This window comes from Synchiropus splendidus, chromosome 1 (assembly GCF_027744825.2).
Source record: "Synchiropus splendidus isolate RoL2022-P1 chromosome 1, RoL_Sspl_1.0, whole genome shotgun sequence".
NCBI classification, from domain to species: Eukaryota; Metazoa; Chordata; class Actinopteri; order Syngnathiformes; family Callionymidae; genus Synchiropus; species Synchiropus splendidus.
Window position 1 is genome coordinate 13,654,570 of NC_071334.1, and position 16,175 is coordinate 13,670,744.

General features: G+C 42.4%; 1 protein-coding gene across 1 annotated transcript in view; it reads left to right on the forward strand.

Annotated features, from left to right (window-relative positions):
• Positions 1-16,175, forward strand: part of agbl4 (AGBL carboxypeptidase 4) — a 238,795-nt gene that overhangs the window by 103,504 nt on the left and 119,116 nt on the right. The window contains exon 5 of the mRNA XM_053876093.1: positions 10,768-10,984. Coding sequence (XP_053732068.1) covers positions 10,768-10,984 — 217 coding nt within the window. The remainder of the gene's footprint in view (positions 1-10,767; positions 10,985-16,175) is intronic.

Here is a 16,175-nt window from a genome sequence, read left to right on the forward strand (position 1 = left end):
GCGTGTAAGTCTAATGCGGCGAGTGTGCCATGTGCTTATCAAATTTATTGTGACATGCAGAATTGTCATCGTGGAAACTGTGTTTGGCGGTACATTGTGTACGATAAGTTATCGCCCCTCCCTAGCGTGAAGGTAAGAGATTTTTAATTTCCACCCTAGCTGACAAGAGGTCCACTTTCCCATCAACTCTGTCCTTAGACTGGACAATCTGATTATTTTCAGCACCGTTCTGTCTTAACGGAAATCTGTGCATCTGTGCGCATGAAAATGCACTTTGTGTGGCTCTTGCAGTAACAATACACAGGTTTATCCAACGGCAGTTCTGGGGTGAGCTCATCTGGACGTAGTTTAGGTCTGATATCACGATGTGTCATGGGTTTTCTGCTGCTGTCACAGCTCTTAATAATGCATTTCCAGGATGATGTCATAATTCATGATGCTGCATCTGAGATCACTGCAATGGCCTGACTCACCATGGGAGTCAGACAGAGGGAGATCATGGAAGATGCCTTTGTTCACAGACCCAGTCAGTGATGTTGTGTGAAATGCAGTACCTTGTTCTGGCATCTCTGCACATGTGTGCACCAGCTGAAAAATGCCATCGCCAAAACATGAACTATCATCCTAAACGCGTTTTATTATTTAAAACATTAAAATTAAACCATCCCAAAACTACGGCCGCTGAATGCGAATCTTGGGAATCCCCTAGTGCTACAGTTTATCTGCACGAACCAGTGATGTGAACAGTGGTTAAATAAAACATCAGTACCAGCCCACTAGATAAAAAATTGATGAGATCTTTATTTGGTGGTTGAAGAAAGCTTAACATTTGATTGTTTTCCTGCATCAGTGTGAAACACATTGCACTGACCTATTAAGTAACTCACGTTTTGATAGCGGTAAAATAAAGAACAGAAACTAAACAAAAGCAAAGACAAACAAAAACAAAGGAGCTTGTTTATCTATATAAGCTGGACTTGAGTTGATGAGTTTTGTGACTTGATGGAAGCAGCCTTCACTGCTGTTATAGTGGGTTGGACCAGGTCAGACACAAAAGCCAGTTTGGCGATGGCATTTAGGAGCTGCTCACATTGTACTGAGACACCCAAGGTGAGCCAAGAAAATGTCCTCCCACTATCACTGTACACCACTATCCTCAGCGGTTGAGCCAAGGAAGATGGAGTCACACTGCCATGTCGTTTACGTCACGTTCTGATCCTACCAACTGAGAGACTGTGCAGAAATGGACACTCATCAGACCGGATTCCATTTTTTTCCATCTTCTGTTGAACCCTTTTTCGTGCAACGGTTCAGAGACTCTGGTTCTTTTGATTTACGGTTGCGCTTGAACCACTCTCTCCATTCTCATCTGACCCCCGACATCGACAAGGCATTTTCGTCCTCACAACTGACGCCCACTGGAAACTTTGCTTTTCAGATGTGTCGGGCGTGGAAATCCCCGAAGGTCCGCGTTTTTGTTGTATTCACACCAGCCTGTCTGGCACCAACAACCATGGCACATTCAAAGTCACTCAAATCCCCTTTCTGCGCTATCCGGTTTGACCACCAGCAAGTCCCATTCAGCTGCGACCGTTGTCTTAGTTGTGTTGTGTTACCAAGCAATTGAAAGGGTGAACCTCATAAGTGGCTGGTGATTGTAGCTGGTAGGAATCTTAATAATCTGCTGTGTAAGAGGATGAGAGTGCAGGGATGAAAACGCCTGGGATGAACCCAACCTGCACCTTGCTGACAGGCTTTAAGACTTTCATGTTTCTTTGATACATATAAATGAACTAAGAGTCTCATTTTAAACTTCCTCTTGAATTTGTGTGTGCGTGTGCCTGTCCTTGTGTGGCTGTGAGTGTTCATGTGCCTCCAGAGCGCATGTTTATCTTGATTTGTCGCTGTGTCTAGTCTCCTGGAAACATTATTATTATTATGACACAGTCTGGCGCCAATCTGTCTATTTGCTCAACAGTTACACACTCGCCATGCGCACATGAGCACAGCTCCACACACATGCGCACACACACACTTAAAAGAGATGCAAGTTCACTGTTGCTCTTTGTGAAATGCTTCATCACGCAATTTCCAAAGGGTGCTCTCGTCCCTGTGGTCTCTCAGACGGGCCCTGTCTTTCCCTGGCTGACACTCACCACGGGGCATGATGTGAACATCATCATTTATTGGACGTGTGTGTCTGTATTTGAGGACATATTTAATGTTTGCCTGTGTGCATTTTCCCTGTTCCCCCATTACGACCAACGCCTGTGCACCTGCCCTGTTGCCACAGGGGAACTGCTGGCGCCGCGCTGGTGAGGGCACAGTGATCGTCTGCTTTCAGCTAATTGCTCTGCTGCCCCCAAAAGACGCAGGGGACCGAGGTGCCAGCAGGACCAGTGTGCTCTTTTTAGCTGAGAGTGCTCTGCGATATAAATAGACATATTACATCTTTTACTGCAACTGCAGTTTGAGTCGGTCATCAAAGCAGGACACAGACCATTACAAACAATAAACTGCCGTCCCACTGTGATCCTCTTTAATATCTCAGGATTGGATAAAAACCAAAACAAAGTTTTATTTTCATCAAAGTTATTTGAATTTGAACAGTCCAATGTGAAGTTTCTGTTGTCACATGGCACAATCCTACATCACCATGTAAGTCATTTGACTCAGTGGAGGTCTGTTTTTGGCTTAAATATTTGGAAAAGGACAAGAGTTGAAGTAGATGCTGGCTAAAAATGTGTAAGCTATATTTCCAACACCACATACATGTATGTCAATATGAATTCCTCACCAGCAATAACCTCTGACAGAAAATCACATCAGCAGCTACTTCCTCATTAATCTCATGAATCAGTTTTAATATTATAATATGGCTTGTTAAATGTAGATGGCGCTACATTTGTCCGTCCAATTTAGATTTTGGTGCTTTAAGATATTTCCCAGGGAGTTTGCCTGCCGTCATTAAAGCTTCTTTTCATTCGCTAACACCTTCACTTGTTAGCCCCTTGTTTTTCAACACAACACAGTATAAAGTCAAATGTTTCCCCAACCATGGCATTCTGTGATGTTCAAAAAGAATGGTTTGGGAGGGAGGAGGGTTGTAAACTGTCTTTGTTGCTAGACCTCTGATGTTACTTGATGTATATTGTACCTTATGGGTTCGTGAGCTTGACTCACGCTGTCGAAAAGCTCATGATGAAGTGAGGTAGTATACACTGTCTCTCAAGTAACACGCAATTGTCTTTTAATAGTGGAACCTTGAGCGCTATCTGATGACTTGCTTTTGTAACCCATTGGATGGACACGCTGTCTATGGTGTCAGCAAAATCTTTAGGAGGGGAACTGTGATTCAGCTGTTGATAGTCCAATGCAATGCAGATGGTTGCCATCTGCATCAACAATGAATGCTAAAATCTGCTTGACAGTGTTCAATACGTGATACCTTAGGAATGCAAATGTGTTGGCTTAGTTGGAAGCTGCTTTTTAAACATTTAAAATCATCAATACTAGTTCAATCCCTTCGTAGAACAATAGTGCAAAGCGAGAGTGCCAGAGTGACCTGAGACATTGAGATTGGGCGTCCGCAAGCCACTCGTGTCAAAAAAACAAAACAAAAAAGAATCTGTTTCATCTCACGATTTACCAAACCATCACCACTCTATGATCCCTCAGTGAACACGGAGCAGAGAGCACTCTCTGTAGCCTGAGGTCAAAGTCAATATGTTAACACATAACTTTTACAGTTATAACAGTCTACATCCATCGTTGTGTTTCATCACTCTTTCTGACTATTTACAACACTATTGTCACACAAATCTGTGTGTTTGTCATACACTGACTAGTTCACTCATCCTTCAGATAGTCTGTGACTAGTCAACCATTAAAACAGCAGCCCTAAGAGCCATCTCCTGGTTTAGTCTGCCTATATGAGTCAAAACAGTCAGTCAATGGTCAGAAGGTGAAAGAGTAGCACAAACTTTCTTTTGTATTTCGGATTAATGCTTCAAATAAATGTCACATAAATGTCTAAAAATCAATCTGAAAGACTACAATGTTCTCATTTGATGTGTTATGGCTTGACTGACACCTTTTTTTAGAGAAAAAAAATACACTTCAACAATGGCATGTAAACTTTACTTCATATTACTTCACCTCGACTAAAATAAACCAGTCAATTCGCAAGGGAACAATGGTCTCTAACATTCTCCCGATGTGTCTTTCTGGTTGCAGATAGAAGGACATCAGTCTAATAAACCCCCCTGCCAAAAACAATATAGAGCAGAGAAACCAAATTGCAAAGAAAGCAGAGGTTGCCTAGTAACAGCGTTTCCAGAAAGCTTTGTTATAGCTTAATTTGCATAAAAAGATGGATGCTTTAAGATTATGTATGCTGTCATGTCTACACACAAATGCACATGAATATACATGCGCACACACATTTGGCATTCCTCGGATGATCTGAAAGTGCTTTTCTGCTCGACTTTGTATTCAAAACAAGAACATGGCACGGCGCTTATAAAACAATAAGCCAATCTAACATCTGGCATCAGTTTAGAAATCCAGGAAATATTGCCTCTTCAATTATAGCAATGCTGGCGGGGTGGAGGAATGTACTGCTCACTGTGAAATAGCCACATAAAAAACTGGATTGGGCAGGTCTGTCAGATTTGATGGGAGCAAATGCTTATTATGAAGCCGAGCCTGTTAGTTGACAGGAGGGGTGTTTGGCAGGGCCATGAAACAATTTCAAATATTCAAATGAAAGTGCATTCGTGTCTGTGTGCGCACTTTCGTCCGATCCTGAAAGTCATGCGTTCTCCGTGTTTTGATGTTTGTCTGTGTGATGGCAAATCAGAGCGGTGACTATTGAGTCCGCTTCGCCTGGTTGATTTGAAAATGTAGACAAGAGAGCAGCTGCATGAAATTAGCTATTTATGTGACTTCATGCTGAGATTTCTAGTACAGTCACAACATTAGAGCCGTTTGTCTTTTGTTTCTGGCACATTTGAGAGCATTTTGTTTTGTAGCATGTTTATTAAGGTGCGCACAAATCATCAGTTGTGATGCGATTCATTTTGAATGACTACTCTTTAGTCAGTGAAAATGAATGTTTGATGCGTCCTGAAAAATCAGGGTGTATCACGATCATCATGCTTGGCTGAGTTGGACTTCACAGTTGAACACTCGAGCGCGGTGTGCACCTAATATCGCATCACGCATGATGGAGGGACTTGTTTTAAGCCTACTATCAGGCTGAAGAACGTAAACAAGAATGAGGATTCCCTCTGGAGAAACAAGATAAGGACAAGATCCAACAGTCAGTCCAAGCAATCTTCATCTTCCAAGAATCACCTTACTAACAGTTTAGTTCAATTGAATACAGTGTTGGGTTCTTCAATAATTTTTACTCGTTCCTGGTTAAGAGCCAATTCATTTGCACTACCACCCTCTATGTGGTAGACACATAGAGTTTCCAAGCAGTGGTTGTTGCCGTCAATACCTGCGATGAGGTTCTTCTACTTCCCCAGTTTTATGGTGTTGTTAAGTGGAGTAGATCCTTTTATCACCCTCAGAGTCAGTTTTTGCAGATAAAACCTTTTCAAGGTAGCCCTTTCACGTGGGTTGAGAAAGCATGGTACTCCCTTGCCAAACAAGTGTGCACAGCCGTTCATACGTCATCCCAGTCTACCCTGTCTACATATGTCACCTCTGAATGGCTCTATTCCATGTGCCGCAGGAGGTCATGCAATGCAAGACTAGTACACTCCCAACAGGCAACACAGTCACACACATGTTTGTATGAGATTTCTCATTGCCATAGTGCTCTCCCCAGCCTCTCACCCTAAACCTAACCATCCAAAACACATGGCTAACCTCAACCAGGACTCTGAACCAATGTTGAATTCAATTCTAATGACCCAGTTAGTTTGAAGTCGTCATTGTCAAATTGAGGCTTAAACTCGTGGGGTCCAGGAAATGTCACCACAATGTCACACGGTGCTCATAAGGATACATGTGTTGTCAAGAATTGGTCTCCACAAAGTAGGATAAACAAGCCAATGCACACACACACTTCTCCCACCTTCCTACAACACGACCTCTTGCCGTTTTCACTCAAGCTCTTTGGGTCAGGCCCATGCGACGACCTTGTGCAAATGTTGTGTGGTGACATGCCACTAAATATCCTGTTGCATTTCAATATGTGGAATGATTTTGGAAGGACCCACATGTTGGCATCACATTTTCCAATGGAAGAGATTTAACTCCTAAACCAGGACCAATGATTCCATCACACTCATTCCACTGCTCAAATCTTTATTCAACAGAACCCTGATAGTATATTTTAATTGATTTTTAAGGATGTGATAACTCCCCGTGGCTGATGCAGCGTGACTTTTCAGCTTCATCTCTTATTGTGAATGCACTTTGCATATTCCTGCTTGTGTATTTGTGTCTCTGCAATCAGTGAATTGTAAAACTGTGTGTGAGAGAGTTATCATCCCGAGGAAGCTTCCTATTTTTCCCTCATCGCCCGTAGTGATAATGCTGTTTGGAAACAACGGCATTGTACCACGTCAAGAGATGGCCATGGATGGAGCACAGGGAGCTACTTCTTAGATAAAACAAATTGCCAGCTGCCGAGCAGAAGCAGCCGCTACTCTGATAAAAACCAAAGGGACTCAGTTGGTGCATTTTAAAATCCTTTTTTATTTTTTAGCAGCTCATGCTGATGCGGTGCTACACTCTGGCATTTCTTATGAAGCTATTTTCTTTGGCCTATAACTAAAATGCCACGACGGAACTCACTGCAGTAATTAAAATCAATAGCCGGGACTTTTACAGTCTCTGGCAAGGTCACACTCTCGAGATAAAGGGAAGAAGGAAGAGATGGGGGATTACATGGTCGGGCAGAGCTACACTGGGAAGTATGTAAAGAGGTGAAGTGTCATATTATTTTAATTAACCTACTCCTTGGACCACTGGCGCCAGACTGTGCGTGAGGGGAGGACGAGTACAGGACGTACATGTGTTTGTGTCATTTTTTTGATGTACTTTGTCCTTGCCTGTCCGTTTAATTTGCTGCAGACTCCATTTGGAAGCTGTGACTGCAGAAGAGTGCCTGTGTGAAGTCGCTCTCTCTTTCTAGTTCAGTCGTCACACTATTGTCTGGCTCTGCAGGTCGGTGGACAGGCTTGATCGCTGGCACTTGTGGCATGCTGGGTGTGGCACCACGACGAGACCGTCACTGCGTCACTGTTCTGCTGACATAGTTGCTTGTAAATACACTCCATTCGGAAGTATTCTTCTTTTGTCTTGGCCACGATGATGTTTTCTTTTACTTTTCCTCGATTTCCCGTAGCCAAACATTCACTGTCTTTGTGTTTTTCATGACGTTTCTCAGGTGATTGAAGGCAGTTTGTCTGTTAAGTTTGTTGTCACTTCTGCATCACGCTCACAGTAGTACTCGCAAAACTACAACAGGCAGCATTGCAGCAAGTCCTCAAACCTGATCCGACTTTGCACAAGCAGATCATAGACACTTGTAACTTCTATCTGAGCAACATTTGTGGGCGTTTTCTATTGCAGTTTTGGGGCGTGTAGAGTTTGAAAAGCACCACCCGGTCGAGAAGGGAGGCAGATTCTGAGGAGGAAGCTTCATCGTCTGATAAAGATCTTAGCTCATACAGTATGAGTGACTGAGTGCATACCTGGAGCCAATGCTCACTGTGTGGTGGTCATGTGAAAAAACAAGCAAAATGGGGAAATAGCAGCAGACGTGACGGAAGGCACAGGTCTGGGCTGCAGTCCAGTGATGATGCTCAGGCATCATCTTCATTGTTGCTTCAGAGATGAGAATGATAATGATGAGAATGTCTGTAATGGCTCAGGTATACATCTGTAAAAGTTATGTATTTCACTGTGGCCGCCACCTGGTGACGTCACACCATACAAATAAGATGAGTGGATGTAGTTCCATCCCTTTTCCATTTGGATCTTACTGAAGGTTCATTCTACTCTTTTGCAGTGTGCCTTCATCTCTGATCATTTTCTAGCTACAGCCTTTTGAAGTAGTGATGTTAAAGTTCAATATTTCATAGAAACAACTCTGGTGCTCAAAGAATTAATTTCCAGACAGCGGGAGAGTTCCATTGAAGAGTTGAAGACGGCTTCCTTTTTGTTGTTGAATAGCCTTACTTTTACAGCGTTGTTTAACCGAAATGATGAAGAAATCTCATTGATAGTTATGTAACAGATCTGTTGTTTTTCTTACTGTTGTAATAGTCAAACAGCATGAACTAGTCTTGGGTTGGATGCAGTACAGTTCATTTCAAGTAAGTAATAGTCATCAGGTATGTGTGTTATCCTTCCGTCCCTCCTGCACATTTGCAGTCTGTCTTGTTTGTAGATGAACAGGCCATGTTCCTATCACAGCCATGATAACATCTTCATCTGATGTTTTTCCAGTGACAAACGTTAGGGAGCCGGCTATGCCATCACACAGCCTGCACTGCTAGCCACTGCTTTCTTCTCCTATATCTTCATATCAGACCACACTCTTTCATCTTCTGCTTATCTCCTTATTCCACCTTCATTGCCTATCCAAACAGCCGAAAGTCTACCAATCACTGCACTTCTTCTTTCATCCTCTCTTCCTATAGAATCTGCAGAAGTTACTCTCCCATGTGCCGCCAACACTTACGCTATACGGCAACTCGGAGACATACGAACTGCAATAAAGAAACGAAGGTGGACAGTTTTTACCACCTTGTCTTTGTGGTGCAAATCAAAACAGGACATTGAGTCAGACTAATGCAGACAGATCAACGTGTGAAAGGAAAACAAGTTGCATACACTGCAACGGCCGAAGAACTGCAGTCACATCTGATCGAGCTCATGCTGTCAGTTTCATAAAGCCCTGAAAGTAGCGAGTAGCACAGGCTTCACTATACTGTTATATATGGGTAATGGAGTCACACACAAAGTGTTTTACACTGGGGATGTGGTCATTATCATGGCTGCAACACAGACTTAAGCGTCTCATTACAGCAAGGCAGTCAGTTAAAAAGAACTTTGGTATTTCTCTCATCACTTCAGCTTCACCGTTATTACAGTGTAAGAGACAACAATACAGACGCCACCCTCTAGCAGCCTACGCTGGGGCTGGTCAGTTAATCGATTATTTTTATCGGGATTATGTCTTCCTCCGATTATGAAAACGTGACAATCTGAACATTGTCTCCCATCATTCTGTCCCGATGCACCCAAACGCTGCACCACGCCTCGTCCGGAAGCACAGTGACCCCGCTACACAGAGTAGTGTCTGCCTGTCAGTGAGAGAGCTTGAGCCTCTGTTTACACAGCGTGTTGGACGCTAATCTTAGCCACTGTTAGCTCCCGACTCGGTGCAGCGGCGGCACGGTGTTCAGCGACAGAACCTCCGAGGAGCAGACGCTCTGCCAGCATTCTGTGTCACAACCGCAGTGATAGCTGCTTGTTGGAGATGTTTCGAAAACCAATAATTATTTGCAAGTGGATAAATGCATAAGAACAATCGCTCGCGCTCAACCTGAGACAGGGGGGATGAAAACAAGTGCTCCTTGTCATACATACATCACGCTGCAGAGACGCAGGAAGAGCGCTCTGATGTGCAAGTGCTATAATTAAAGGAGTGACTTCTCTCATGATCTCATGAAAAATGACAAAAAAAACAAAACTTTGGAATGTGAAAGCACTTCTTACAACATCAGAACCACAGAAAAATCTATGCATCCCAGTCAAGTGCCAGCTCAACAAATATTTTCTCATCTCCACTGTTCTCTAAGCCCAGACACTACAGACAAGAGTTTCTAGAGAGAAACATTTAACCTACATGATGAAGGTTAAATATAATTGTAAAATTTTTGTTTACATTTAACACATTGTTTTATTGTAGATCATTGTTCAATAACGCTTGAAACTTAAATGACTGCAAAACGTAAAATCGTTAGAGAATCGAGATATGAATCAAAATGATCGAGATTATCATTTTTGCCATAATGGACCAGCTCTAGCCTGCGCTATTGGTTAGCCACTGTGAGGCACCACCTCACCTTGCACCTCAGTGTCGATTTGATTTGCCCTCTCCTCCCAATAAAAGCCTTATAAAGCCAATAAAATGTCTTCTGCGACTACATTTGGAAACCCTGCCTTTGAATGTGTCTTGAGCAGGTGTGTCATGTCATGACCCACGGTCCACGGGAATGAATCAAAGTAGACTCTGGAATTATTTCTTTTGGGAACCGTGGTTACAGATATGGAGGAACTCGGTTCATTCCAGCATTGTATGGGATGCATGAGCCTGGAAAATCTGAACATTATTGTTTTGAGCTACTTCTCAATCCCTCTTGTTTTTCAACATACATACCAAAACGTCTGATCCCATCGTGGTCAGTATTGATTTTCGTGATCCAACAAACCAGAGATCTGAGAGAACCCAAAAGGGAGCCAGAATACAACACATTAGCTCAACTTCTGATGAATTCACACTCTGCCGCCAACAAAGCCGTTGCACTAGTAGCCTTCTTTCACGCAGCCAGAACTGTCTTTTTGAATATCTTTTTCATATCTCAGTATCCAAGCTTTCAGTGTCCTCACCTATCTGAACTTTTGGATGTTCTGCAACTTGACCAGTGCAGATAAAGCCCTTGTATCTGTGTTGCTCCTACAGGCAAACTAAGCAACACAAACTAACAACACATTTTCCCTTCCCTCATGTTACAGGCAGCGGCTTCCACCCAAAAACGTTTACTACTACCGTTGCCCTGACCACCGCCGCAACTACGTCATGTCATTTGCCTTCTGCTTTGACCGGGAGGATGAGGTGTATCAGTTTGCTTACTGCTACCCTTACACCTACTCCCGCCTGCAGCACTACCTGGCCAGCCTGGAGCGCAGGAACCTGCCCTACCTGCAGAGGGAGCTACTGGGACTCAGCGTGGTGAGATTGGCATTTTTAATTGAGCTTTTGCAACTGCGTTTCAAAGTGTTGTTAGGCTTAAATCCAACTGTGTGTGTGTGTGTGTGTGTGGGAGGGTGGGGGGTGGGGGGGTGGATCTGTGAGGGATCACGACACCTAGATTGGTAACCTTTTTGTGCCTCTGGTCATAACTTCTGACTCTCATGTTGTTATTGAGAAGGCTGCTCTCTGAGATGATGTGCCACGAGCTTTTCAGTGTGTGTGCGTGTGTGTGTGTGTGTGTGTGTGTGTGTGTGTGGCTGGTGGTGTAATCAGCAGAGCTCTCACCTCGGCATGAGGAGCTGTTGTATCATACATGCTGCCTCCAGTCTTCTCTGCTCTTATCAAATAATTGTGGGGGGAAAACTCATTAGAAATGCTTGAGAGATTGTGACGTTTTCTTCTGTCCAGCGAAGATTTGTGAAGGAAAGCTTTCTGCTGGGGAATGTTGTGCACCTGAATGCAGAGTACAGGTATTTTATGAGGAGCTCCTGACTGTAAAATCCTGATAAGATGGAATATGAATCACACCACAGGAGTCAGCCATGATACACTTGAAATAATTTCAAATAACTGAGCACATGCACAAAAATTGTTTTCTTTTTTTCTGTGAATACATTCTAAGTCAGAGCGGTACAAAGTACAACGAAAGTACAAACTGTGATGGACACTGCTTTTTCAACTGATACATAATAATGTCATGATATGGATGAAATTATTGCAGTTGTGTTTCCCTGATAAGACAAATCTCTTTGCAGTGGTGATTTGGCGTGATTAAATAACATTCAGTTTCAAGAGATGTCAACATCTTCAAGGACGTTCTGTGTTGTCATTGTTTTTACTCATGAATTCAAGACACAAGTTATAAAATGTCGTCATTACATAGGACTCCAGATGACTTATTACTACTGTGATACTGAAAGTGACTCGGCCACGTGATCATTCTTCTCTGCTTTAGTCACATCATTTCATTTATGTGGAAAAAGTGCGACCAGCACGACAACAAAGCTAGCAGGTCGATTTTAATATTCATGGTCATAGAGAAGTTTTATGGACCTATTTCTCGCTTTAAGTTCCCCGAGCACAGCCGAGGCATCTCATATATCTTTCTGTCTCCTCTCTGACTTGCTGATACTCTTTACCCTCTCTATCTCGTGCACATTTGCAACTCTTCACACGCACACACACATGCAGGGCAAAAACAGGAGGGACCAGAAAGGCTTTCTGGCTGCTTCCGAGTTTAAAGACAGATTGGTGCCAGTCCGAGCCGGAGCACCACCACGACTTTAACCTTTTAATGGCCGCTGCTGTCTCAATGGGATATAAATTAAACTCTGCCCTTGTTTGCCGACTTTTTCCTCAACTGCTTTCTTTTATGGATTTGTTGAACAGAAAGAAGTGTGCTCTCTGTGTCTGGCATTGTGAATCCAAACATGGATTTTCCAGGTCGACTATATAGTTGCAAGCACCAGGGACAGGAGTTTGCAGTTTGGACTTGAGTTGTGATTTGAGACTTGGCTTTGACACGACTGCAAACTACTCAAGACTTGGCTCTGACACATAATTTGGGATTTTATCTGCAGTTTAATGTGTTTGAATTCTGATCTCCTAACCATGCAACATGCCTCCCCAAATGTCTCACGTAAGCGCAACCATGCTCACAACGCTGCCAGAAGGCTTCTCAACAATAAAGGTACCCTTCCTTTGGTAACGGCCAATACCACATCTGTGGGTATAGAATCGAAGATGCTGCATCAAACGCGGCAATTCTTTGTCAGACATCTCTTTACGGAGTGCAACATTAGAAGTGGCACCTGCTGGCACACGTCCACAGTGAAACTGCGTCGGTCCTGTCCGCACATATTCTACGCGAGGTGCTAGCTTAGCCACTAGCTCGTCCATAACTTATTTAAAACAATGACGTCACCGCCCAGACTATATAGCCCTCACTTCACATCAAGAGTTCCAGACTACTGCATAGCGCTCATTTAGCTCCAGCTGTTCCGCTTATTGTCAATATTAATGCAAGATTTTCCGCTGCGCTTCCATTATAATGAGGAAAAAACAATCGTTGTTTACAACATCCATGCATTCCATACTAAACATGACAGCTGTTGAAATGCCATGGCAATAACACACAACTCTCTCTAAGGATGGCGTTCCTGACTTTTTTTTAATAAGCATGTTTTTAATATGTTGTCGACCAAACGTTTTCTTCACAGTGATCTACTGATGAAGGTTTTTTTTACACATTAAAGCAGTAATAAATAACATCCATAAGTATTCCATATTTAGAATGCAGTTTGTTGTTATTGATATCATTTTTAAAGCTACAATTTTTTTTTGAAAAATCGAACCTGTAACTGAATTTCAGTAGTTTCATCTCACTTTGCCGCTCATGTGTGAAACTGTGTTTGGGCTCTCAATACCATGGAACCATCTAAATGAGACAGAATGCTGCAGCGAGGAGGAGTGAGTTTGGTGCATGAAAAGGTCAAACCGAGAATTTGAATATGATTATGAAATAAGCTTCTGGGTTTCAATTGATTTTCTTTCACACTCAGCTCAGGTTTTTCCCCAGATGAGGCAATTTAGTGGATAAAATCAACTACCATAATATGAAATCAATTTGCAGAAAAGTATATCAACTTCATAAGTTTTTTCCAAAACTAGTGATTCGGATAATTTGCTATTCAGAGGAAGTTTACTTTTACTGCACACTTACGATTAACCTGTGGTTTGTTACTGCACACTGTTATCTGTAAAATTAGTAGAATTGTTTAATTCATGGTCTAAAGTCCGTGAGATCAGAAAATTAGATCTCGTATCTTCTCAGAGGAATATACTTTGTTGTAACCAGACATAAGGCATTGGCCGTGCGATGACTACTTTATGGTTTACTGTAGTAATATATCCATGGTGGTAAAACAAGTAAAACCAGTCAAAGAGGAGATGGATTATTATATCTCCAAAAAGCCTGATTTCTATTCATTTTTGCAGCAGAAACAAGAGGGGTGCCTAACACATATTCATTTCATGAGAAAATAACTTAACTCAACAGACTTTGTGTGGGGTTCTTTAAGGGTTTGACTGGGTTTTGATGCTGTATTATATAAAACGATGTATTTTGCATTGTTCTACGCTGCATTTTCCATGTCAGTGTATGTCATGTGAGGACATTTTGGGGGGAATAATATCAGAGTAACCACAAGCAGAGAGACCAGATTAATCTCATTACATTCACAGGAGTGTGGGAGTTATAGCCGATGGCGAAATGAAGACGCGTCACATTTGTTTACATTTATATGTATCTGTCTTGTGCAAAAGTAAAAGCTATTAAGGGACTCGCTGTTTTAAGACTCATGATTCCTGTCATACATGGGCACATACTGGATGTGGATTTGCCAAAGCAACTCCAGACCTTTTGTTCTGAGGGGTTGAGACCCGGTGTCTCTTGCTGCAGTCCCTGTCTTTCCTACCATTTATTCTCTCTGCCCATCTGTCAGCATTTGAGAGCGACTCGCTCTTTTTTTTCCCTTGAGGCTTCAGAATCCTAAGAGACACAGAGAAAAAGGCAACACATGTTTGACCTGCTTCTAGTTCTAACAAGCCTTCCTGAAAAGAAGCCAACTGTTTCCTTTTGAAACTATTTGGCCATTTCTGTCAAGTCCACGAGTGTCCTTGGGCCATCTGAAACCAAATGCTCTCTATTTGCCCACACTGCCTGTTGACAAAGCATTTTTCTGTCTTTACTCCAGCTGGCAATATCTGCCTTGGAGTTGTGGAGACAGCAGTTTGAGTTTTTCCTGCGGGGCCGATGGGCATGCGGGGCTACGACACTATTAGTCACCCTTGACACACTACAGCCTATAGACCAGATGGAAACGCAAGGTGATGAAAGACCTATGCAGAGGATAAATAGAAACACGATGACAAATAAATAGAACGTAAATATCAGAGAATATCAGTTCCTGCCTGCCAGAGTTGTTTGGCATGTTCAATAGAGGGGCTCAGATAAAACAAACTCAACTGTACAGTTTAAAGCAGAGGTGGGCAATTCCATTTCCTAAGGTTCCAGGTTATACATTGTGACCATTGAGAGGTGCCGTCAAGCCCAAAGAAAGGAGGGTAAGACAGAATTGAAAATAAAAATCAAGTGATGGCAACATGGATGATTATGAAATTACACTTTAAAAATGAACAAAAACTGTTGGTTTAAATGGAACGTGATTTAAATCACTTTCCATTTAAAGATGATACGTTTCAAAATCCACTTTTAATGCTTATGTATTTTAAGGCACAACATTTCAGAAAAATAATCATGAACAAAACACAATGTACAAGACAAAAATGTCAGAGACAATGTCAGTTTTATAATTCTACTCTGACTCCAGGAGGGCCACATAATTATAGTCAACGGCCTTAATTTGGCCCCAGGGCCGCACTTTGCCGAGGTCTGGTTTAAAGTAAAACTGACTTGTGCAGTAAAATGGCTCAACACCTTTCTCCGCTGCCAAACTACTGTTATTAATCACTGAAACGTTTGAAACAAGGTCCCAAATTGAACGGCATAGCATGGTGTTTGGCCCGACCCAATTCCCAGTTGACAGTTGACCCCTAGTTCACAGCTACTGGGACTTCTGAAACTTTGTGTTGAATCCCTGATTATTTTATTTTATTTTATTTTTACAACTGCCTAAATGCCCATTAATGAACCGTCTTTACGTGGCATACAATAAGTGGGATATAAGTGCAACAAATATGTCAATATGTAACTAAAACGCAGGTTTGTTTGGATTTATGATGGCTAATAGACTCATGTGTTCTGCAGTCTTGTACTTGGTATCACCTGCCCTTAGTCTTGTCTCAGTTGCAGGTTAGGTGGTCCATAGAGATGCCGACCAGCAGTGAAAGCAGATAAACAACCATTAATGTGGAAATGTTGGCGACAAAATGATGCAGAAGGAAGCCACTTCACTGGAAGCAGTGAAAGCGAATGTGTTTGGGCTTCAGGGAGGAAAAACTGTTTCATGATATTACGCGATGTGCAGCTCACGAAGATATTATGACACCAAACACTACGCGAGTGGAATGAATGTATCATCTGGAAATGTGAAGTCATCATGATGTTGCAATGCATTACTTTCATATTTCTTTTCTAAAAACTGCCTGG